The following is a 27,994-nucleotide window of genomic DNA, read 5'->3' on the forward strand; positions in this document are numbered from 1 at the left end:
ATGTACGTCATTTTTGACGTCACTGGTGAAGCAGACGTGCTTGGTGTATTGGAAAGGTAAGTGATCTCCAAACAATTTTTAAAGACTTTTAATTCACACCGTGCATAACCCCACATATGGGGGCGCGGAATGGTGGTACCCGGGGGTGCGGAATTCGAAGCGGAATTTGCAATGTTCGTTGACCTGATTAGCTTTCCTACAGTGATTGAGATGAAAATAATCCTTTATTCACTTACGGCGGAACACAGTGATATCCCAGCTTACTGTTACTCGTTTCCCAGCTCGGAACTCGTCCTAGAAATACATGAACACTTCTGCAATATCTAACAAGAGTATGCGGGAACGCAAAGTTGACCGTTTCTTTGTGAAAATTGGTGCCTTATATATAATTCAACTTCATTTGATTTATGAGAGGGACTTCTAGATATGATTTTGCTCCAGACACTCTAATGTTTCGGAGAATTCCACCTCAAATAAAGGGGACAGACTTCAATTTAAGTGTGTGGCACTCGGGGGTGAAGATTTTAGTGGAGACTGGGGGAAGGAATAAATCTCTAACTAATGGAAAGGAATCGTTTCTCCATAAAAATTTATAGTGATTATACAAGCATTGAATTGCTACAATAAATTTATTAACTCTCTCATAATTTCATAAACCTTTTCCCTGAATAAGTGCGTTTTAGGGCATATTTAAACTGTTTACTAAACATCTATTTGTATATTTCGATATGATTTAAGTTTAGTTGTAACACGTCATTTGATTGGATAAAAGATTTAATTTATATCGTATCACATAACTCAGAGCGAACAAAATTGGAGCCTCCATTGGTACCACCTTTATTGGATGTCCTACAGTTGCTGACGACATAGCCTTCATATCGCATAACCCATCGGACCTACAACAAGCGCTACATATCGTTCACAATGAAACCAAGCGAGATAAAGTCACCATCAACTCTTCTAAAAGCGACGTTATAATAATAAACGCGCACAAGAACAGACCAACCCAGACCTGGACTTTGGGTGACAAGGAGATAGAAGAAGTGGAAACGACAAAACATGTTGGATTGATAAGATCATCAAATGGCAAAAACGACATCCAAAGTAGAATCCAACTGGGCAGAAGAACGATGTATGCACTACTTGGGGCAGGACTGCATGGAAAAAATGGTATCAATCCTAAAGTCTCTTATAAGATCTACACCACATTCTGCAGACCAAGAATGACATATGGATTAGAGGCTGTCATACTATCTAGTAGCGAAGAACAAGAACTGCTCTTTTATGAGAGAAAGTTACTGAAACAGATCCAAGGGCTATCAGTAAAAACACCTATCGTTGCTGTGTACTCACTCCTGGGGGCTATACCAATTACTGTATGCATAGAGAAAAATACACTAACAGCATTCTACAAGATCATTAAGAATCAAGAATGTGCAGAATATGAAGTAGCCAGACGTCAACTTGCGCTAAAAGATCAGAACAGTAATAGCTGGTTCACACATGTAAGGAAACTCCTACAGAAATACCACCTGCCTACTGCCTACGAACTAATGGAAACACCACCCTCTACAGGAAAATGGAAAACCATGATAGACCAGGCTATACAGGAACACCAAACAACCCAATGGCAGAATGAAGTAATAGACAAACCATCCTAGCACTGCAACCAAAATCAACAAAGCAAGCACACCAACTATGGGACTACGTACCAAATAACACCAGACCAGTAGCAAAAGCTTCCATCAAGGCAAAAATTGTAACTGGAACATATATCCTACAGTCCAACAGAGCTAAGTTCAACCAGCACACAGTCTCTTCAACCTGTCTTCTATGCAATGCCGCCAGTGAGGATAGAGAACACCTTATTCTGCACTGCTCCACATACCAAGCCATCCGAGATAAACATCTAGATGCACTATACCAACTACTAGTCCAGCACTATAACCCTCAGACCGTCAGTAAGATTATGTGCAATTCGACTAACCTTTTACAGTGTCTGCTAGACAGTTCTAAGACTGAGATCTTGGACATTCTTGGAAAAAACAGTGTGATAACAAGTAATATCGAAGAGATAAGCAGGAACCTACTATTTGATATTCACAACAGTAGGGCAGTGAACATATCTCGATTATAGACACTACTCTGATAATGACATTATTAAACATTTTTTAGAAATCTACCTGTCCTCACAGGGTGCTCCGAAGTCAACGGAGGAAAATACAAGAAACAACAACAACAACAACAACTTGGCTACGTATTAAAGTATGAGAAAATGATACCTTTTTGGCTTTTAAGTGTACTAGCATGTACGCTATTTTATTGGCAAATAATTTCAATCTTTGTAAGATTTTTGCAAATTGTGGAGATTCTTCAAAAGAAATTAATGTTAGATGAAAGGAACTTGTGTTATATAATTGAATTTTATTATTTCACCTTCATATTTGTCGCACCTTAGGATTAGCTTGCCATATTCGACTATATATTTTCCGAAGTAGTACAAATGACAAAGTTCAGCTTAACATAGATATGTAGTTTAAGTAATTGGATAAATAAGTGTAATTAGAATTAAGTTTCTCAATTTTTTCAAATGTATTTTTCATGTAGAAGTTGAAAGTACGCTCGGTTTCCCTGTGAAATCTGTGGAAAGACTTACTCAACAAAATCAATGTTAAAAAAGCATAAAATGTGTCATTAATCCTCTTATTGATCATTGTGGTAAAATCTTTGCTACAATACTGAATAGGCACATAGAAACAGGGGGGGGGGGCTTCCCCCTTTTTTACAACATTACCTTTACTATTGAAAATGTCCATTGAAAGGTTGGTTGGACCCCAAACTTCTTACCACAGTATGGTGATATCAAGGAATTGTAGCATTGTATAGCAACCAGAAAACCAGAAGTCTCTGTCGAGACTGAAGCTCTACTGGTTTGTACTCATAGCAAAGGAAGAGAAAAGTTCTTAAGCAGTTGGGAATTGAAACTTTACCACAGCAATAAAAATAATATTGATCCTTGATTAAGTCTCTTTATGTTCTTAGTGTAGTCTTCTTGCATGTCACATTATATTATAATCAGACTTAAACTGTATTTGGAGCAGCATTTTGAGAGTTTTTAACAGTTTCTATTTTTAGTTACTACGGCAACACCATTCATTGAAATCATAAACCGATACACAGAATTATGTATCTTAAGGTAGTCTACTTGTGTGCCTTGAAGTTATATTGAAATCAGGCCAAAACTGTAGGAGGTGTAGCATTTTGAAAGAATTTCACAGAAATTTCTATTTTTAGTAACAACGGCAACACCGTTCATCGAAATCAAAAAACCGATACACAGAATTATGTATCTTAGTTTGGTCTACTTGTGTGCCAAGTTATATTGAAATCAGACGAAAACTGTAGGAGCAGTAGCATTTTTAAAAATTGTTTACAGACAGACGGACAGACAGACAGCTAGACAGACAGACGGGCGGACTCTGACCAGTAGAGCTATAAATTGTCCACTACCCCCCCCCCTCCCACGAAAAAGGATTTTCGAGTTTGTTCAACCCCCCCCCCCTTTGTTTTTTTTTGCTTGTCAACTTTTACAGGTAAAAAAAAAATCTTCTTAATTACCCCCCCCCCCCCTTTTCAAAAAACGATGCTATGTTCCTGTACAAAGCACTATTTGTCGAATCATTTAAAAAAGGCAGTTCCAATTTAAATTGATGTACCAAGATCTAAACAATTAAAACAGAGCAGATTTTAAGAATTAACGTCAAGCGGAGTATAAACGTTTTTGTCGTAGCTCATTGTGAAGTTAGATGTCTATAAGTAAACAGTTAAATATGCCCTAAAACGCACTTATTCAGGGAAAAGGTTTATAAAATTATGAGAGAGTTAATAAATTAATTGTAGCAATTTAATGCTTGTTTAATCAATATAATTTTTATAGAGAAACGATTCCTTTCCATTAGTTAGAGATGTATTCCTTCCCCCAGTCTCCACTAAAATCTTCACCCCCGAGTGCCACACACTTAAATTGAAGTCTGTCCCCTTTATTTGAGGTGGAATTCTCCGAAACATTAGAGTGTCTGGAGCAAAATCATATCTAGAAGTCCCTCTCATAAATCAAATGAAGTTGAGTTATATATCAGGCACCAATTTTCACAAAGAAACGGTCAACTTTGCGTTCCCGCATGCTCTTGCCAGATATTGCAGAAGTGTTCATGTATTTCTAGGACGAGTTCCGAGCTGGGAAACGAGTAACAGTAAGCTGGGATATCACTGTGTTCCGCCGTAAGTGAATTAAGGATTATTTTCATCTCAGTCAATGTAGGAAAGCTAATCAGGTCAACGAACATTGCAAATTCCGCTTCGAATTCCGCACCCCCGGGTACCACCATTCCGCGCCCCCATATGTGGGGTTATGCACGGCATGATTCATATTGTTTAAATATCATTTCATTATAGTTACAGGTGCGTATAAACTTTCTATGTACATGTAATACTCTTATCATTGTGACTTGTCATGCATTTCGTAAACCTAACGATAGTGATCTGTAGGGCTTAAGTAATTTTGGAGAAAAACGCAGCAAGGATAAGGCTGTCCGTAAAATATCAAACTGTTCAAACTGTAGTAACTTCTCTGAACTACCTAGATATGACGTCATAATAGAATATGACGTCAAGTCACTGCATACTTGAGCTGACATGACGGGGAAAGTGTCATAATTTGTGGATGGCATGTAGATTTAATTTGGGACCTTATTGTTTAATTCAAGTGTAAGGATTGTTTTTAAGGTCCGATGTGTTATTATGAAGTTGAACATTTGAAATTTAAATATTCTTGTTTCTTTCGCTTGTCTGATATGCACATAATCAAACAATAGAGAAAACTTATGTGTGAAACACTCCCCTTACACGTCCGTAGACAGAGTTAGAATTGATGAATCGTGTTTATATTGGACTGGCACAAGTGAAAGACAAGGATAAATTGAAGATATTCTGCGTGAATCTACAAGCGAAGTATGTCCTCTAACTGAATTTTTCTGGGGGATTGTGTGTAGTTTATCCATTTTTGTATAAATTGAGATAAGGCGTGGAAAATACCCCCTCTTATGTTGGTAAGTTGGATTTCTCGTAAAATATTTTCTAAACGAGTAAAAATTAAACCTGCCCCCAGCACTTTCTATGTACCAGAGATCACGATGAATCGATCAATGTAACAAACTTTGCACAATATTTTTGTTTTGCACTTGTGCCAAAGCGATTTTTGTGCAACATTTAGGAATACATATGTATTATAAATCTCCGTCACGTGATCAAAACAGTCATGTGACATCACAAAAATACTTTATTATAAAACCTGTTTAAACTATCATCTCAAGTTGACTGCAATTTCAAACAAGGGTTACATATTGAAATTAAAATCTAGCTCTAAATAAAATATATATTTTTAAGGCATTTGAGGCCTTCGGACAGCCTTATCATAGCTGCGAATGTTTCTGAATGAATGTAAGCGGTTACATGTTAGGCTAAAGGCATTACTATTTTTTATAATTTGTATACAGGTAAGTAATTTTGGATAAATTTGTTTCTGAATGAACGTAAATATTACATGTTAGGCTATTTTTTAAAAGCATTAGGCCCTATTGGTTTTCCTTTTGTTACGTACTGATATGAAAGTGAAAGTAGAAACCTTGAAACCATTGTGACTGTCAGTTGGTGTTTATGTATGTTGAGATGGATGTCAAGTCGATTCTTTCATCAACTTAATAACAAGTGTTTGTTTTTATGGCCTATAGATGCATGCAGTAACTTGAGTTCAGTGTCACAGTGCTGCGTCTAAAAAGCCCAAAGATGATAAGCCTGGCGATTGATCCTAAGGCTGGTTTGACAGATGATTGCATCATCGCAATATTAAAGGTAAAAATAAATACTTGCAATAAAAAAATCAAAGTAAACATTTGTAATGACTCCTTCATGACAAAATATTTCTTGATAATTTCTTTTTGTTCCTTTATAATTCTACATTATATTGTTTGCAAGACTTTATAAAAAATAAGTCCAACTCAATACTACAATAATTTTATTCTATATCATAAAACAGTTTTAATCCAGTGCACTTTTAAAATATGGAAAGTATGAATAGAATTTGCTGGCTTTAAAAGCTATGAAACTGGTACATGTACTGTAAATGATTTCCGGGGGGGGGGGATAATTGATTTTTTTAATTTCAGTTAAAAATTAATAATAACAGTGACATCCAACTTTCAAGGTACAAGTGCATGTGCATATGTGATGATTGTTGAAAGCTAGTACATCAGCTAGTTAATCCATTGGATATTTACATGTACCTGACATTTATAATTTTTTTTCCAACACTAGAGAACATAGTTTCTGGTAAAATGTAAGATATTAATTAAGACTATTAAGAACCTACAAACATGTACTCACAAAACGTACTGCTGGTATAAACAAAGTATCCGTAAAGTTAAATTTAGAATTGGCAAGTTTTCACTGCTAGTATCATTTGAAATTATTTAAAAATGGAAAGTTTATTATGGGTTGGATTCTTAATGTTATAATTCAAGCTTTAGGAAGTTTTTTTTTTTTGTTTGACATTTTATTCGTGTTGCATTTTATTTTATTTGCTTTTTTCAATTGACAGAACAGAAATTAGTTATACCGGAGAGAGTCTTAACCAAAATCAGAAAAATAGAAAAGATTGAATTATTTATGGAAGCACAGTTTTTGTTTACGTAAATTCAGACATTCAATTAGATTTGTTTAGATAAATATTCTAAAAAAAACCAAGAAGGATATGGTTTGAATTAATTATTTACACTATTATATTGATAGAATCACTGACATTTTAATATTTAAAGCAGAGGACCACACTTTTCCCTTTTCCCAAATAACCCCCAAAGCTGTAAAGTTAACTTCTAACGGTTAAATCAAATATCAGATGTTTTTTAATTTATTTTGTACCTAAATAAATTATTTTTTTTATTTTATCAAAATGCTGCTTTATTTCTATGATGTATAAGGTTTCTACGGCGGGTGTGACCGGTCGGCAGTGGATACTCTCTCCTCCATGAGTATACCGGTCACACCCGCCGTGTGCTCCTTGTCATGATCAAGAAATAATGGAAACATCCGTCATCAATTCAGTGTATAAATATTGGACAAACAATTGGTATGAAAAACCTTTGTCAGCATTTTACTTATTGATAAATTGTTCATTGTATCGATGGTAGAAATTACGAAATGATGACTTTAAAAGAGACTGCTGATATTCTTGTTTCATCAACTTGCTTGTCAATAATGTACATTTTTTTTAGAACTTGTTCATACGTAGAGCATGCTCTTGCGTATTGAATCAACTGAAATAAATATACACCTTATGCAGGTGATGAAGGTATATTGCTAAATAAGTAAGAGAAGTTGACGATAGAAAAGTTAAAGTCATCACGTTTATCATATTGTTTGGTTGTTAGATTACCATAGCGTCTTTTTTAAGTAAAATATCCAAGAATGAACGAATATTTTGATACTATTTACACATGCAACTTATGTTAACTTTACTGATTTTTTTTAGCAATTTTAACCACACTTATTGAATTTGCATGTATAAAAGTTTATAAATAAAAAAGAACATTTTATGGATTAGTTGTAATTAGAAATGTTGTAAGCATTCCGGACTGTTTAATAAAATGAAGAAATTTACTGAAATAAATCTTCCTACCTGTTATTGATTTTTTTTTTATATTCTTTCTATTGTTCCTTTAACTGTTTAGGTGCATAGTGTTAACCCTTCACACTTCCGATTAAAGAAAAAAGAAAAAATACAGTTATAATTTACTTTAATGTGTCTGTTGTGATTTAGTTCCCTAACTCCTTTTTAGGTCAACACAATTTCACAGCTTTCCTGTTTGAAGTCTTACATATGTCACGTGATTCATACAGAAAAACGATTGTAGATTTTGCTTTTTAAGTCTTATTCCTTTCAAAGTTTTTGCCTGATGAAATAATTTGACATAAGTTAATCATTAAACCAACATTTCAATTTTTTTAATTAAAGAACGAAATAGATATCCCATGACATTAAATTTTGATTGATAAAAACAAACTATTATTTACTGCTGAACTATATAATCATATAATATGCCGAAATATATAAAAAAAATAAAACAACACGTAAATTAACATTTTGGTTCATGAAAAAGAATACTGAAAGAAGTTGAAGTTAAACTTTGCTTAAATATACATTGAAGACCAATTTTTGAGATGTCCAAAGTTTGTTAGAGAAAACTTAAGTATTTATTTCTGGAATTTTACAATTCGTTTGAATAAAATGTAAACCATTTACATGCAGCTTTCAGCTTTCAACTCCAAACCCCACCACGGAACAAAGATAAACAAACGACAAGTATATATTATAATTTTAATTGAATGTGATGAACACTATATTTTTACTGTGTTTTTTCTTCAAGTATAAAATCTAAGATGATGCCTATTTCCTGTGATTTTTTGTGATATTTAGAAGGGTGCATGCAGTAAGGCAAATTACAAACTTGCCATGAAGATACGTTATAAACAAATCTTTCTACTTGATAATGAAACTTAAGATTTTCTTTTTCCTTGTCTAAATTTTTACTTTGTAAATGGAGATTGCAAATTCAACACAGTACAATGTACAAGAAAATTAAAATGTAAAGAAAATAAATCTGTCGAGAAATATTTCCTTGTTTTGCTAACACAATTTCAATCACCGTTTTCCTGTTTATCATTTTTATATTTGTTTTTTGAGATTCTATCCTGATATTAAAGGACTTTATCTTTTTGTCAAGTATGTTTTTCGTTCCTACACACATAGCTCAGTTTAAAATCAAAGCCTAAAATGGGGTCAATTCGCTATAGTACTTTTAATATGACCTTTTAGCACTATAATTTGTGTCTTGAATGAAAATAATATCTGTAACGTTTTGGGAGTTGATTTTATTAACTTTCTCTATGCACTTTCACAAAACAAGGAGTGTTTCGACTTAATCATTCCTTTTAGAGAAAAATCTTCAATGGAAAGTTATCGCCGCTGACAAGGAATATTACATCAAAATGATCAAGAAATTTGATGAAATACACGATCTGTTCTTTATCAAGAGATATATTTTTTATTTGAATACATTGAAAACATTTCATTCTAAGACTAACTCTGAATAACATAATTTTTATTTGTTAATTTTCCCACACTCGGTAACAGTGGGAAAGTTTCAATAATCTGCTTCAGCCTCTGATATGCAAGATATACAGACACGTGGTCAGTAATGTAATTAGAGTCCTTTGCTGGCTGCGCTGATTTGCTGACAAAAATTCTCACGTACTGACGTAGATTTTAAAAATATCTCCTGGAAACCAAAATGACAGAGGGACAAAAATTGATTATAGATGCATGATTCATACTGCACTGGCAAATATCTCAGAGGAATAATTAGTTTCTTTTGATCGATTGCAAAAAATAATAATCACCATTATTAACACACGGAATTTCATCGGGACAAAAAAATCATTCAGTAAACATGTGAAGTTGTTTTAGCATTATCAGTCAGGAAAATACTAGTATGTAAAACAAGCTTCTGATCAATTACAACGGGATTAATCATCAGATACACTTTTAAGTGCATTTTGGTATAGAGAAAACTGTGCCTAAGTAAATGCAACGTCTAGCTGTTACGTTTACGAGCTTGTATGAACGTGACTGCTTATCAAAGCGGGTATTATATGATAATTACGTGCTTCTGATTTCTAATATGTGTTAAGTTCTATGACCGCAGATAAGATTTTCCCTCTGCAGCAGAAGTGACCTAGTGGACAAACCTAACCTCTGTTAGCAGTCGTTTTCTTTGTGCCCAGAATGATAATTATTGATAGGATACACAGGACGGATCCAATTTTGTTAGGGCATGCTAATTATTTTTTCAGTAATATAAGTTCAGTGGTGAAAGATCAGGATTCGGAATGGAATAACATTTAGATTCTAAAAAGAAAAGAAAATATACAATTAAAAATGGATTATGCTATGCAAAAAGCACAGGTCTCCAGGAAAGGACCCCCAGCGTTTTAATGGTACCTCATGGGTTCTTCGACGAACTTTATATATACATTTATAATATTCATATTCTTCTATGGAATGTTCACAAAATATTACTATTGGAAAATATAAAATATATAATAAAACTTTAATGGCCTTTTAAAAAAATCACTTTTTTCTGATACTATAAAAGAGAAGACTTGACAACAAAGTTAAAACTTTATGTAATCATTTTGGAATTTTCTGAATACAAATATTCTTTCTTTTTTACTTAAACGAATATCCACTTTATAAATTCCCCTTATCCAAGCATTCAAATTAATACTACATGTAGTTACCATTCACATTTCTCTTCATTCTGTTAACCCATTGGTTTTATTTTATTATAAGTATATCGAGTTTGAGGATATTTTAACAGATTTACTAAAAAAGAGGGGGCATCCCTGACTTTGCAATGAACAGGGTGCAAGACATAGGATGATGTGACATAACTGCTATCTGGGATCCCTTTTTCCACGACGAATGATATTTAATCTACAAAGATGTTTGTAGTTTTCATACATAAGTGATCAATGGGCGGGTCTTCACACACTTGAGGGATATGCGTGTCCAAGAAGATTTTAAATGTCTATTGGTATTATTTCGCACATAGTTATTGTCAAATTCGATGACAGAACAACAAAGCATACTGGTTAACTACGTTTACATTTTATCACAGACACGTGGTTTAGGTCAATTTACCTGTTATAGTTTTCTACATTTCAAACTTTTTTAATGATTAGCGAAGGCTGTTTATACTTCAAAATACGCATGAATTTTCAGCATTTACGGTTTTTATGACAGGAAATGCACATGAAACGTGTATTCACCGATACATTTCCAGCATATTTTTTTTCTCAGCACCACCATTTATTTATACATTTCGTTGTCCAAATTGAGATTTTTGATAAGTAATTTCAAATGAGGGAAGAAAAAAAATACAGAACTTTTGATGACTTTTATTTCATTTCATAGATGCATAACTGCAAAAGAATAACAACATTCTTTAGAATATAATACAATTTTTAAACCTATAATACTTTTTGTGTGCCATTAATAACAGATATATTTCAAATATTATACATGTACATGTATATGTTTTTGGAGTAAATGAAATGAAAATCGACAGCCTAATCAGTCATCAATTTTGAATCACCATTACTCTTTCTACTATACTGAGTCAAAGTAGATCCAAATATGTGTTCAACAGTATACACAAAAGTTTAGTAAACTACAGAATATTAACAGTCAGCATTTTGCAGCCTGTGGCTGATTCATAAAAACAAATGCAGTCTAGCGTTATGTTGCGTGGTGACTGAAATCTCCCATACAAGTTGTTAGACCTTTATTTTGCACCCTGTATTATCTAAATTAAAATACATAAAAACAGTAATCATTCACAACTATTAAAATTTTCATCCAATTCGTTGATTACGTTAGATGACCTAGATATTCTAGGCTGCTTTGAACCCGATAACGGTTCACTAAAACATTTCGTAACCCATTTGTGGATCCCTCTTGTGGATTAGCACCGACTTAGACAAATTAAGAGAATTTGCAATCAACTTCTTTGAAATCATGAAAGATACAATCTTTGCCCACACGAGGGGCTCTCAAGACTTCTTAATGATATAATACTTAAATATGAACACATCATTAGCTGACTACACAGAGCCAACAATTCATTTCAAAAAGTTCCCTCAATGCCTTCACATCAGCAATAGCATTATGAGCCTCATAATCTTTTCAAATGAAAGTATTTACAAGAGTGTCTTGTTTAAAATCTTTAACATCATCTTTCCTGAGAGATTTCCTACACACTTGTAAGGTATTTATAAAACCAGTGACAGTGCTAGCAAAACTGTCAAGTAATTTACATTTGACTAGCTGATTCATTAACACTGCTAGGTCAAAACATTGTATATTGTGCCCAATAAAAATAGGTTTGCTATCAACAGTCTTCAAAAATTCAACAAACTGCTGAAGTCCTTCAAAGGGCACTTTATGGTCCACCTTTTTGCCATTATGCTTCAGTACACCACCAACAAAAGTAAGTCCAGTTGCTCTTGATGCATCAAGACTAATTAGGGACTGCTGTGTCAAGTACATGTTGAACTCTCTCTTCACATACAGCTGCACAATGACTGATGTCCTGGCTGAAATAAATAAAATAAATATTGAAACTCCCATAGTGTATACTTCTAAGTCAAGTGCAACACAATTCTCTAAACCTGATATAATATATTCCTTTGATATTTTTATAAAGAAAAAACTAGTTCATAAACTTTAACTAGTGGTCTCTATGTAGTTGATCTCCTTTATTCAAAGAAATGTATTCCAAATCAACTTCATCACGCAAACTAATTTTTATGCTTTATGTATCCGCTGCAATAGAAATGTTCGGAAAAAAGATCTGTAAAAACAAATATCACATATATAAATTAAGTTTCAGATAAGTTGTATTTAGCTTCAGTCTACTCTGTAGGATTCTGGAATGCTTGAGGGTGTATCTACCAGGAGACATTGTGAGTCTTTTATTCACCTGAGAAAAATTGCAAATATGAAATTGAAAACTTTTTTTCTGGAAAAGATAAAGAAGAATCAACAGATCCTTATCAATACGTAAAACATATAATAATTTTTTTTTCATGTAAAGAGTTTATTTATTTAATGGAGTGAAAAATTAAATGTGTCTGCATTAAAATGTATTAATAATAAATTCACACATTTTGTAGATATGATTCTCCAAGACCTTTCAAAATCCTTGTAAATTAATCATGCATTAAAATGAAACTAGGTAGGTAAACCAATATGTAAACAAGACAAGAATATAAACTACACAAACAAGTTTAGGCTATGTATGGGTATTTTTGATGTTTCCTTTTAAATACTTTACTTGATAGACATTGCCTAAACTGCCATGTGTGAAAATCAAAAGAACATCAAAGAATTTTTTTTTCATTTTTATACCTTTGTTATATAATTATACCCCTCATTTTTCTGACAGACAGTTGCAGATACTTTACTATGCAGACTATCTGAACCTCCATAAAAACCTATGAACAGTTTACGTGACATAGTCCAATTAATAAAAGGTTTACGTTTTATCTGTGAATGGTTTTTATCATTTCATAAATTTGAAAATAAAAAAAATCTTACATTCTTTTAGGCGCTTTGCTAGAAACCATGTGGTTAAAATTTTCCTTCACTTGATTGGATCCCATCGACACCAACTCAGTTGCCCGGTCTGCATACTTCTCAAACAGTTTTTCTAGAGCTGATCTCAGATGCTCACTTGTTAGAGGTTTCCTATATGGCAAGTTCTTTTTATTTGATACCAGTTTCTTCACTCCTGCATGTTAAGCCACACATGTAATGGTCCACTATTAAGATCAAATACACTAATACAAATACACCATTCATACATTATCATGAACTCAGACCAATTTTTGAAAATTTCTAAAAATACTGAGAAAACAAAATCATTTTTCTTGCCAATGTCAAACTTTAGTATATGGTAACTCTTTTTGCAAGTAGTATTCTTACCATATACGAGGGCTGTTCAAAAATTACGCGGACTGTGCTATTACTTACTCTTACAGACGTCATATAGTTATAAAATTTTGCAAAAATATGTATCTTTAAGATCCCAATAAATTTTGGGCAAAATATCTGTATTTTAAACAAATTCTGCTAAAATTATCTGTATGTTGATATCGCTGATGGAGAGGTACGGAGCACGACAAAAAATTTGAAACAAAAGCATGCGGAATCCAAAATTTAACTCATCTATTTTCTAGAATTCGCGATATTTTTCGACAATTTTCTTAAATATATCATTAAATTGTTCTATTATTATGTATTTAGATTTCTGGCGTGATATTTGAATACTAACAGAGATATAGTGATTTTTCTCTGATTCGATTACCGTGAAAACGACTGTGAAAATGACGTCTCCTGAATTGACGACGCACCACACATTTGTTAAATTATATGTAATGCTCAAGATATTGCCAACATAGATCCAAAATAATAAAACATGTAGTAAACTAGGGTATTCGTGACATTCGTCAACAAATAGCAAAATGAAATTTTAGACCGTTAGACCTCTGTAAAAAGGCTATACGGGAAGACGGGAAGAAGATTATCGACGAAAACTTTATCCGGACTGTAAAGAACGTGATTGCAAGTCATCACACTATATCTGATAAAATACATGCAGTTTTTGGTTTTAAAACAAAAAAGAATATTCTTTTCCTGTTTAATAGATTTAAAGCTTGACAAGAAATGTTGTTTGGATGTTGAGTAGATAAGGTAACTCAAAATGTACATGCACTCTTGGGAAAATGTTGAGAAAATGTTAACTCAATCACACATTTATTTATAATGCCTGTGACGTCGAAGATTTTTCTGCTCCGTAACTTAATGATATGTCCTGAAAATCACTCAAAATTGATACCAATTTACAACATTTTGATATAAAATTTTGAAGACCATATAAGTAAAGATTCTTTTATATTATGTGTGACATTTTCCCCAATTATATCATCAAATATTTTTTCTGTGCAACAAGTTTGCGTAATTTTTGAACCGCCCTCGTAAATGAGGAAAATTTCCCCCAGATCATTGGCTAACTTTTTAGGATCTTCAGATTCTGATGAACACAATATGTAAAGCATCTCTCAATGTGTGTTCTAACTTTAACATGTTTCAATACTTTATGGGTATTGCTGATTTCCACAAGACTTCAAATAAAACCTTTCTTCCTGTGATTGCTGTCCAACTTTTTCTTTATATCTGGATCAACAGTTGCTCTCAATCTTGTATTGTTGTAGAATCGTTCTCCATTATTAACGTGGTAACCTAACAACATTTTATAATTATAAGCAAAATAAGAATCAGTAATGGATTAGCACTTTCATGTACAATCTTCAGATATATATAAATATGTAATAAACATTTCATGGAAAGTGGCATTTTAATTCATAGCACTTTCCCCTCTTAGCTCTTCACGTATTTTGAATATTGAATGTACACAGAGATATATCAAATCGAACATGTATATACAATTCATACCTTTTCACCCTTATCTTTTATGCTTTGCACAATCTCGCAAGCCAAAGCAGGTTCCATAGATTTGGCTGATCCAGACCAGTTTCTATTGCATTTGTGCTACCTCACAGGAACATCCTCCCGTTTTGCCAATCACATATTCTGCATTTTTTTTATTTTACAGCATAACCAACACATTTCTTGGGTTTTTTCCCAATTAAACTTGCATGTCCTTCAAATATAAAAGATGAAAGAAAAGTGAGCAAGCTCACATACCCCTTGCTCCCCCGAAACTCAAAGTGCTGAAAATCCCGGAGGAAAAATGGAATTGGAATTGTAATATGCACATCTACAAATTGTGTCCTAAATATCTGTAAAGTTTTATGAAATTCTGTTATGCGGTTTATGAGGACTTGAGCTGACAAAATGTTCATCACTTTATTTAAGATATCCCCAAAAATCCAAATTGTAAATAAAAGATTTGGAATTTCCTAGTGAAATGCACATCTATACATTGTGTCCTAAATATCTGCAAATTCTGACGAAATTCTGTGCAACGACTTATGAAAAGTTGCGCTGACAAAATGTTCATATCTATATTCAAGGTATGGCCAAATGCTTAATTAAAAAAAGTGCGGAAATTCATAGGAAAAATATCGAAATCGGAATGTCCTTGTTATATGCACATCTACATATAATGTCCTAAGGATCTGCATAGTTTGGCGAAATTTTGTGCAGCGGTTTATGAGGAGTTGCGCTGACAAAATGTTAATCTCTTTATTCAAGGTATGGCCAAATGCATACGATAAAAAGTGCGGAAATTTCCGGAAAAAAATAATGAAATCAGAATTTCCTGGTAATATGCACATCTACACATTGTGTCCTAAACACCTGCAAAGTTTGACGAAGTGCAGAAGTTTATGAGGAGTTGCGCTGACAAAATAAAACAGGACTGACGGACTGCATGACTGACTAACATTCTGACGGAATGTTTTTAAGTTCAGTGTGAATTATTAGGGTGTGAATCACACAGACTTGAACGTAGGCGTATTTTTCATGAAGCGCTAGCGCGCTTCATGAAACATGCCTACGTGAAAAGTCTGTGTGATTTGCACACCAATAACTCACACAAAACTTAAAAACGTTCTTTAATTATTTTGAAAAATACCAAACAAATGTAAAAGTATTTTTCAACTTCCTCTAGTAGACTGGTTCGACAACTTTCTTCTGCCATTTAATCAGGGTACTGCCAACTTTCCTTCGAAATTCCTAGAATGTTTAGCACTGCTAAGAAGGCATTTAAATAAGACTTCCGAAGCCACCATTGATCATTCCTAAAATATTATAAACACAATTATTTAAAACAATAATCAAAAATTAAAAACACCAATGTACACAAGTTTATCAAAGTTTACTTCAGAAGTATAATACACTTACCTACTGCCATCCCAGACTTTTCTTCCCTTTTCTGTTAGATGTTTTTTTGCCTGTTGGGACATCATTAAGTAGCCTTTACTCTTGGTATCAACATTGCACTTGGAGAATTTGAGCGAGTCCGAATCTAATCTTTTCAACACAATCGGATAAATTCAAAGGTTGGCATCTCTTGCACTCCTTTAAATTATTTGCAAGAATACCAAGTTCGATTATGCGTCTACTTTCGCTCCAGTCATCTTTACCTGTTGGTTCAACAATTTGACCTATGCAGAAAAGATGTTCAATCATATCTATATTGATTTCGTAGAGACAAAATTTCAAAACTATCGTCACAATGCAACCGTTTTGAAAAATGTCATTACAAAACTTCTAGATTGAGGAGATACAATACTGAGTAATTTCTACCAACATTTTGCAAAATACACAGAAATTAAAAATGATTTCAGCTCAAAAACAATTTTCAATTCATTTACCTCATTAGAGAAATAAAATTTTACCCCAAAGAAATGTAATTTCTCTCTGGTCCATGATACTGAACACGAAATAAATTTGTTAAAAAGTGATCCGAAAGACAATTAATAAGGAGGATCGTACACAGTTAATCAGTGTGTACAATTTGCCCCCCTTTCAGACACGGGGTTTACTGGTGAAGTCTGTGCCAACACATTAACATAGAAATGTTGTTTGATTTCACACCAAATCACAAAGAACCATCTCAGATAAAGGGAACATTAAGGAGAAAATAAAGAAAACACTCTCCAGCTTACAGTACTATACATGTACATAGAGGCATCTTAATGTTATACACAGGGTACCTGACATAAACAAACTCAAAGTAGTTTAAATTTACTTGTTAGTTAGGAGTTAAAGGAACCACTATGGAGAAAGGATGCTCATTTCCTTTAAAAAAATCTGAAAGTACATACAGAATCCAGAAATTGAGGCAAAAATAGAATTTTTCTCTGAGGATTTTAGTTTCACATTGCTAAGTAATTTGAACTTCAAAAGCTGGTGCACTGACTGGAATTAAGTAAACTGGTCACCAGCTCAGCAACTAAATTCCAGAGTTAGGACTTTTATTATTTTCAATAAAAAAAAATTCATTGCCAATATCAGTGGTATTTCAGATTTAAATTCCGATTTCATGAAAACCACTTAGTCCCTTGTTCACGACAGCCTGCCATTAAAGATATTTTAAATCAACTAAATGGAAAACATCATACCCTTGTCTTCATTCAAATGACATGATAGGAATTCAATTTATATACCAGCTAGATATTTTACTTTTTTAAAAACACCATAACCTTCTTCAGAGGGGCTCCTGAATTTTAAGGGGAACTCTGAATTTTAATTTCATATTTAAACCAAAAGGTTCCTGACCATTTCCAACTGTAGAAATGAATTCATAAAAGAAACAAAGATGATGCTGATTTTAAAAGTAAAGTTTAACTTACGTGCCTCGTATGTAAATTGATTCCCTATCAGAAAATCAGAAATTAAGCCATGCTTTATTCAAAGAAATGTCTAAGACATGTAGAATAAGAAATGTTAAGATCATATGTATATGTGGGGAGATTTTTTTAAATGAAGAATTTGATTTCAAATTCATTGACTTTTTGTTGAAGACAGTGTCCACAGAAAAATCAATTTCCTGGAACATTGTTAGCTTCTAAAATTTTTGTCTTTAAATCCTCACACCCTATTACCGGCAACTAGTACGACAGATTCAACTTTGACAACAGACTCGAAAGTTGTAGATAGCATTACAGGTAGGAGATTTTTAACTAAATTTGTGGCAATTTAAAACATTTTTAGTTTTAATTATCTGTCGTCAGTGTTCGCCATAGAAATCATCCATCTATTGTACACGATAGCTAAAAAATGTTTACCCACCAAAATCAAACGTTTGCAGCACGCTTCTTAAACAAGTAAGACTATTCACATTTTGTACTTAGATCGTAAAGAGCCTTAATTTTTTATATACAAAAAGAAATCTGACATTTAAGTAACAGTTTTAATGAAATAAGCTGAGTTTGACCAATTTTTGGTGGACGACTGTTAATTTTTAACTTTCCTCTTTTCCTTTTCCATTTTAATGAGTAAATTATGGTTTTATATTCTAGGAAGAAGTTAATGGTTTGACCAAATCAGGAAACCACAAGACTGTAATAAATGGATGTTTTAAATTGCCACAAATTTAGTTAAAAATCTCCTACCTGTAATGCGATAAAAAACTTTCGTGTCTGTTGTCATAGTTGCATCTGTCGTACTAGTTGCCGGTAATAGGGTGTGATCCTGAGACATGAAATAAGTTAAAAAAAGTATAGATCCTTTCATATAAAATCTCACTCCATTTGATAATTGACAGTAGTTTTAACAATTTTTACCCAGCCTCTTGAAACACATTCCTATTACATGAACTCATCATCAAAAGAAATTGATTCACGATAAAAACTCAAAATTGGCGAAGCCCGCTATGCAGAAATTTATCCCATCTTTCCGATATAGTTGATGTCCTTGGAATACTCTAATAACAAGACAGTGATTCCTTATATTTCCATTTCTCCATATAATCAATAGAGCCCCACCCTAACACCAGAACCCCTGAACCTCAGGCCATAAAATTCACAATTTTGGTAGAGGCACTCTTGCTCATCATAATTATTTACAAAGTTAATACCCAGGAGCAGAAAAGACTTTCAAAGAATCAATGTATTTTCACTATATAATCAAAACAGCCCCACCCTAACACCAGAACCCCTGACCCTAGGGCCATAATATCCACAATTTTGGTAGAGGCACTCTCTTGTTCATTATAATTATTTACTTAGTTAATTTAGTACTTTCAAACTAAATAAAAACAATGTAGCAAAAGTAAATTATTACCCCCCCCCCTTCCTTGTATCATTTTAAAGCTAAATTTTGATACTCTTACACACCTTCTCATTTTAATTTAATCTATAATTTATTTCCAGCATTTAGTAAACACCCCCTTTTTTATGCTATTTGCAATTTTCTCACCTCATCTTTATTTTCTATTTATATTATTTTGACATTTAACTCCATGTATGATCGGCCACCAAAAAATGATTGTAGCAACACGTTGGTTATTTATTTATTTATTATTTATTTATTTTAAAAAAATATTTAGTAGATGTACTAAGTATGTCTACACGATCATACAGAGGCCTGTTCTCTTATTAGAACAGAGATTTTGAGGCTGGAAGCACTAGGTGAAACAATAAGAATTATAAAAATTCTTAGCACCAATGACTGATAAATAATAGTTAAATTTATCGAGATATATATACAAATAAAAACACAATTTTGTTAGAGGCACTCTCTTGTTCATCATAACTATGTACAAAGTTATTTCATTTATTACCCGGAAGCAGAGAAGAAGATTTTCAAAGAATTAAAGCATTTTTACTATAAAACCAATAGAGCCCCACGCTAAAACCAAAACCCTTGATCCATGGGCCAGTACATAAAGTTGTGACGCACGTCAACGGACAAAAACAGATAGCTGTATAGGTCACCTGAGTGACTCTCATCAATATTTACCTTCATATGAAGTTTGATGAAAATATCTTAATTTCTTTGAAACTGAGCTTTGAACTGAGCTAAACGCAAAGTGTGGCGGAAGGACAGAAGACGGACATAACAAACACCATATTCATGGTGAAACATAAAAACCATTTTCAGCAATCCTCAATTTTATACCTGTCCTATTATGCTACATTTTTGCTTAAGGACAAAACTAATTCCATAGCTGGAAATATTTCAAGCCAAAGTTCAAGTGTTATTAATCTCAAGTCCGTATCAGAAAATTTCATCAAAAGCAACAGGAGTCCATAATACATGCAGGAAACAAAATTGATAACTTGAGTTATATTGGGTAAGTAGGAAATTTAGCATCTTGACAGAATTTGATTCAGTAAGAAAGTTTCCATATTTCCTACGCAGAGTTAACTGAGATACGTCTACAATATTATATTCACTTGTCAAATTAAAGTCGACGGTGTTTAAATTTGACCACCCAATACCTATCCAGAGGAAGCTCCTTGAGGTAAAATCTGTGACTTGACACTAGTCTCATCGATAGAGAGGAATATACGCCACTAAAAATGGACTCTATTAGAAGATCACAAATGTAAGTTTTCATGACAAGAATTTATAACTCTAAAAACAATTCCTAAGAACAAAAGTCAGAAAGTACAATATATGGCCTATGAATTTCTTAAAAAATAAATCATCGTTTTCATTAAAACTATTTGTGGTTTCCCTATCTACTCAACTTCGTCAATGCAGGGATGGGTAGTTTTAGTCAAACCGGATGTTGGTTTTCGCATCGTAACGGCCAAAACCTATAAAGGTTTTGAGTTTTCCGGAATTTTTCACCGATTTTACAGATTCATTTTGAAATTTCGAGTGGGGCGCATTCCTCTCGGAAAAAAATTCAAGTATAAAATCAAACATTGGTATCTTACGCATATTTCTGAACAAGTTTTTTTCTCCGAGAGGAATGCGCCCCATGTTTAAAATAAATGTTTATGAATGTCGTTTGGTCAGCTGGCACATGTAGAAAGCATAGTTACCTTATATAATTTCTTGTTATGAAAAACATCACATTGCAAGGATTTAATTTATCATAAGAAAAGTTACTGTAAATTATATAAACACAATCATGAATCATTTTTAGCATTAATACATTATTTATACGTGGTAAATATAGTAGGCTAAACAGATTTTTAACAGCCCAGTAGTTAAAAAAAAATTAGAAAAATTCAGTGTAGAAATGTATTCGTGTTATTTATAAAAGTCTATGCTTTCCCCATTTGCATGTTTGTTCTGGATCACTGTTTAACAGAAGCCCTCCATGGTGGCCAGGTTATAACCATAATAGGTTTAATATTGCTTTTTTTCAACATTTGATAAGTCGTCAATATCTTCTCTTGACGTCACAATGTGCAGAAAATGACGTCAAAGTCGCGTATAGGGACGTGCAATATATTTTGTACATGTATGTGATGATTGTCATGGTAGATGTAATATTTCTAAGTGTTCAAAAAATATATATTTTTTTAATTTTTGAAAAATGTTGATCTAATGCGGAAAATTTAAATAACAATATTTTACCTTCCGACATCGCTCATCAGAAATTTTAACATGTGTATAAAATAATGAATTTTTTATTCAAAATCTTTTTCTCTGATTATCATCTTATCCACTGTGTTATCACAGATCTTGCTTGAAAGTATATATTATACACTTAGAATCGCTTAGAAAAAAAATATATACAATTTTTTTAGCGATCCAAAGGCACATGTGCTTAGAATCGACAAAGTGATGCGTTGAGTGAGTAAACAGTTATTCTGACTTCTTTGACAGACATAAAATTGCAGAATCCAACAAAGAATGTGATTGGTGCAAATGAAATCTGTGTCAGGACTGGCAAAATTTGATATATGTATCCCGGTTTTTCTGCGATTGAATATCATGACTGACGCCCCCCCCCCTTTTTTTTTCATCGCCACTACTTCAATAACATTCAACGTGCCTAAATTAGGTGAATATTGTTTGCCTTTTATTTTTAAAATGCTAGTTTGTATGATATTTATTTTAAATTGAATATATGAATTATATTTATATTCACAATTATCGTACAAATTGCACCCCCCCTCCCAATAACTAGAGCTACCATGAGCACCGAGTTCACTAAATGATGCCCACTAGGGGAGTTAGAGGGGGCATAGCCACATATCCCCTTCATGTGTCTAACATATACTTAATATTTTTTATTATACCTCATATAAAAAAACACAAGTAAAGAGGAATCTGATTGGCTGAGGCAGTCACGTGACCATCGTGTTCGCTCTGCAACAAAACTTCGTGTTTCCCGCATTCGGTTCACCTCGGCTGACTACGCTATCCTACATCTAGATGTAATCAGCCGAGGTGTACAGAACGTGTTTCACATCGTGTTCCCCAATTGTGACGTCACAATGCGGCGAATGCGATGATTAATACTGAATTCGATTGTTTAAATCTTTGATTAATTATGTTGATATAAAATCTTAAAATATAAGTAGTTAGAAAAGTGTTTCCATGAGTTGGGAATGAATGTTACTACACTGCAGTGTGTAAATCAGAATGACTTGTCACGAAGCTTTTTTTTATGAAACGCTAGTGGTGTGACTTACACCTATTGGTATTTCATATTGTTCTCATCAAATGTTTATTTATTGGATTCTCTTTATATTTTCTGCATTGTGCTTGATTCGCATACGTTAACTCTCCCGATTTAGGCGGGAGTCTACCGCTTTTTCACTCCATCTCCCGCCTACCGATTTAATGCAGAAATCTACCGCTTTTCTACAAAAGCTGCGTCTAAAGTATTTTTGGTTCGCTTGGGTATCCATTTTTGAAGCCACTCTCATAAAATCTCGCTAGATATCGCGTGATTTGACTCGGAATCATACAAACGCTTTTTTTGTACTTAGATTTCAAGCACGGATTTGACAACGACAACAACACAAGACTACCAGTGATTACATTGGTTACGATAAATTAATCAACATCCCTGCCATGAGAAAGGAGATACACTTTTAAGAATTAGATGAAAACATTTGACATCGTCTTTAAAAGCACAGAAGCTCACAACTTTATCAATAAAGTCAATAGAAATCACTCGATTGACCAAGCCATGTGGCACATCTCTACTTTCGTTTTCGATCATCGCGGGAAATCTGATTTATATAACGAAAGATAGGAACTTGTTTTAGATCTAGATTAAACCATTTTATCATTTGTTTTGTTTAAAAACTGAATCAATATTTTGAATTATTGCTTCTAGGCTATATCAGCAAAGATCACTCTTCACAAGGCTAAGTAAAGCAGCCAATCCAAGCAAAATGATGAGCATGACAAATATTTGAATTTGTACAATTTATGTCAAATTTAAGGTGTTTCTGTCTTCTTCTTTGCTGTTGATATTTAAGATTAATAAGTGTAGGTACCTGATTTCATTTAAGTCTTATAATATACATGTATACTACATGAAAGATATCGATAATCCAAGCGTTAAACAACATGCGCACAATGCTACCGCTTTTGAGGTCTGAATCTCACCTCTTTTTCATCACAATAGGTTAACATGTATGTTGATTCGGTATAATAGAATAATTATTGCATGAATGTTCGGGAGACATGAAGATTTCTTCGCCCATGAAAAATCATATTCCCCTCGGGCGTTGCCCTCGGGGAATATGATTTTTCATGGGCGAAGAAATCTTCATGTCTCCCTTACTATCATGCAATAATTGTATAATATCTTTGCAAAATGTTGGAAAAGGCAGCTAAGCCCTCACTAGTCCCGACGCCTATGTCTCTAATAACAGTTACTTAATTGTCTCTATTTTGTTTTATTAGTTTCGATAAAATGCAACTTGAAACTGTATTTGCATCTTGATTGGAAATTAAATTAGTTCATTCTCTATGAGTTTATGTGGCCATTTCCCTTGAAATCATATCAATAATTTTAATATTACATCGCTGCAATTGCAAAGTGTTACATTTCAACAAGGCTTAATGATGATATAACAATTTTTTTTTAATTTGAAAGAGGGGGGGGGGTGCGCACACCCGAGGTACTGATCCTGGATCTGCCTTTGATTAAGCGACGTTCTTGCATTAGACATTTGCTAATGCTGCTCTCGGAGAAATTCTCCCCAAAAGTGTGCAAAAATATAGCGCCGTAAATTGCATCTTTTTTGCATTAAGGGATCTGTAGCGTTATGGTCAAAGACAAATATATGAAACCATAACGCTACAGATCTGCAGCTACTTTCGGAAGTATTCGTTATACGAAGTATAGGAATTGCTCAGAAATACACAAGTGTTGAAAATGCATAGTTGAACATTTTGAAAAGCAGAAAGATGGCAGGGAAAAACGATTTTTCATAACCCTGTCTAGTGATTGTCAATAGACGCACTGTATAGATAATTCAAAATAAATCCATTTATTATTTCTTCTAAAAATTTTTTTTTTACAGTACTGTCTAACTTCCATTATACATAGTACTTCTTTCTTTATATGATATAGATATGTCATTATATTACATGTATGTGCAACTTTCATTATATAAGTTTATCATTTATATATGAAGTACTTTAAACTTCATCCCCCCCCCCGTTGCTTCGTGCCTGGACTTGGGGTTAAGCTTTTTACAGTTTGATTAAAAAAATATTAAATGCATAAAGTTTGTGTAAATTATTGATAGAATTATTATTATAAAACATGTCAATAATGAAACTTTACAGTGGACAGTGGACTTAATTATTTACGTGCACCGCGATAAGCACACGCTGAACGGACACAATGTTATTTTCACTAGTACATGTACCTAAGTTTTATTAATGAAATATCGAAGTACTATCTGCAATATTTACCACTTTGATAATGAGAACTCACAAGTGTTAAAATTCACAACGTCATTCTGACGTTCCGTAAAACGTACGAAATTCATGCATATGGATATGCCATTTTGAAGACCTCTTACAGAAAATATGTAAGAGATATTGAAAAAAGAAAGTTGGTTTGAAAAAATATATAGTCTGTAGATATATCCAGAGGCCAAATTGTCCTATTTTGAAATCAGGCGAATTTGTGTACTTTCTGACTCAAGCTCTTTATCTGAATCAGTGTAATTTGTTGACAGTAAAATTCATTTTAACTTTTTACACCACTAAATTTAAAACATAATATATATCCTAGACACTTCTAGTTATAAATTTCACTATTTAAAAAAAAAGAATGATTTAGTTTAGTTGAAAAATAACTGATACAGTTGAAGAAGTATTTTTTATTTTATGATTTTTGAATGTAAAAATTATCAATAACAATAATTATATTATGAATTTTCAAAAGTGAAACATTCATTATACAAGAATATAAATTCCACTTTAATCATTCTCAGTACTGAAGGCATACAACACATATCAGAGTCGGTGTTTGTGGGTCTGTGTCATATAGTGGGGACCTCACAAGTGGTGGCCATGAGGAGAGATGTGGTGGACACCTGGGTGATGGTAAAAAATCAAGTGAACACAAGTGATAAGGTCTGTAGGATGCTGAGTGGAAGTCACAGAGAAGGATTCCGACTGAAAGGATCAGATATAGATGAAATGTACTGGCGAAATGATCAGCGTGTGATCTGGGAATTATCTCAGTCTCAGTATTACAACACACGCAGACATGAACCGATCCTCTGTGACTGTTCTGATAGTCCACCAGGATTCACTTTGTTATATTTACTGTCACCAAGCATGTATATAGAAATCCAGGAAGCATGTGTTAGAATGAATAACAGATATTATATATCTAGTTCTAAACACAGACAGATATTTTTATCTGTGGTATCATTACCTTATAAGCTCACTCCACATGGACCCTGTGTCAGTGGAACATTTGGAACACAAGAATTTGATCAAGCTTACTGCTTTGTCAGTGACTTTTGGCCTCCCTCTGCCTCCTCGTGGATAGACAGATGTCACTCATGGCCCCCGCCTCATGTTGTTGATGATATAGTGAAAAATGGATGTCACTTTGTAGCAATAGGACATAAGCTAGGAAATCATGAAGATCATGAATGGAGAATTTCTTTCTCCCTAGCAGAGCAAAAACTTGTGTATGTAATGAATCACTGTCAGTTCTTAACCTATGGCTTACTTAAATTGTTTTTAACAGAAATAATTAACAATGAAGTAAGTGATGATAAATTACTGTGTTCCTATCACATGAAGACGACAGTTTTCTGGGTGATTCAACAAAATACAATACCTCACTGGTGTCCACAAACTCTTCTGGGGAGTTTCTGGGTCTGTTTTAAACTCATCCTCAAATGGGTATATGAGGGAGTTTGTCCTAACTTTTTCATTCCAGGCAACAACATGTTTCTGAGTAAAATTCATGGCATCAAACAACAGCAATTATTTAGAAGACTGTCAGAGTTGTATGAAAAGGGTTTAGCATTCCTGCTACATAGTCCCTCCATTAGATCTTTTATTATAGATGTCCTCTATAACCCCAGAAACTCCATCTGTACAAATGATCATACTCTAATTTCTGAGTTTGAGTTTGATAAAAATGTAATTGAAGAAATACAACGTCATTGCTTAATACCAGCCAAACTGGACATACAAAAGCTCTGCATTAGATATTTACATACAATAGAACAGATGATAGGTTCACACCTCCTGACACAGTATCAAGTCATTATGCTACAGAAGTTTACTGCTACCTTCCTTCAGTTCACTGCTTTTAAATTACACATGGAAACTTACACATCTGACAACAAACTGAGGTATAGAGTTGACAAAATGTCCTGTCGCATGCTGAAATTAACAGCAATGTTTGGTTGTATCGCAGACATGCTGTACATAGCCATGTATTATTACAAGACACTGAGATACATGGAAGCTTTATCTATATTAGAGATGATCAAGGTCAAGTTAGCACAGCCATATGCGATGTATATGGTGATGTATATGGGTTATGTAGATACAGAGATGTATATTAAGGTTGTATGGGGACAGTCTACAAAGATGAGACAGGCTGTAGCAGAGGTTCCCTGGTCTACTAAGATCAGACAGGCAGGGATTATCAGACTTGACAATGAAATCCACTACATCAGTGAACTGATACCAGAACAACAGTCTACTCTACAGAACCACAGGTTTTCATTAATTGTACCACCCTGTATCCTGTTATACATGCTTGAGATTTTGTGCTACAGACATGTAGACACAATGAGAGCACAAACAGCTCTAGATGATCTACAGACCCTAGTTCACTATGATCAGGGACAGTTTATACCTTTACATCTCAGAGACATATCGTGGCAGATTCTGGGGATCTGTCAACAGGTGACAGGGAACCTCCAGGCTGCTCTATACTCATACCAACAATCTCTCAGACAAATACCATACAACAACATACAAACAGCTACAGAAATGAGAATACAGAGAATTTACCAATGGATTTCCTTAATGAATTAAATGTCAGATGATATTTATAGGAGTTCACCTGATAGAGATTTATCATTTACATATCCTCTTCTGATTTCATATCTCCTTTTCTGTCTGTTTTATTACATGTATTATAAAGCTAATACCGTAATTTCGGGATTATAGGTCGATGGGGTATATAGGTCGAAAGGCTCATTTTCAGCCTTAATTTTTGAAAAATCCTAAGATAGGTCGAACTTACTAAATAGGACGAGGCTTTGTTTACTGTTTTCTTAAGATTCTAACGCAGATACAATGTATCAGAACAGGTAAACCCCTAAAATTACTGGGGTTATTCCGTGACATGGACGTATCAAGAAAATA

The 27,994-nt window shown here is 33.5% G+C and overlaps 1 protein-coding gene across 1 annotated transcript; it reads left to right on the plus strand.

Annotated features, from left to right (window-relative positions):
- Window positions 1-27,994, plus strand: LOC134253978 (uncharacterized). The gene is made up of 4 exons (XM_062736553.1): window positions 1-56; window positions 803-1,640; window positions 1,784-2,060; window positions 25,533-27,994. Exons 1-4 carry the CDS (start codon window positions 1-3, stop codon window positions 27,659-27,661), a joined length of 3,300 nt encoding a protein of 1,099 aa, XP_062592537.1. The 3' UTR covers window positions 27,662-27,994.

The sequence above is a fragment of the Saccostrea cucullata genome, unplaced genomic scaffold (genome assembly GCF_032062105.1).
Source record: "Saccostrea cucullata isolate Sc308-1 unplaced genomic scaffold, CSIRO_AGI_Scuc_v1 ctg6360, whole genome shotgun sequence".
NCBI lineage: Eukaryota > Metazoa > Mollusca > Bivalvia > Ostreida > Ostreidae > Saccostrea > Saccostrea cuccullata.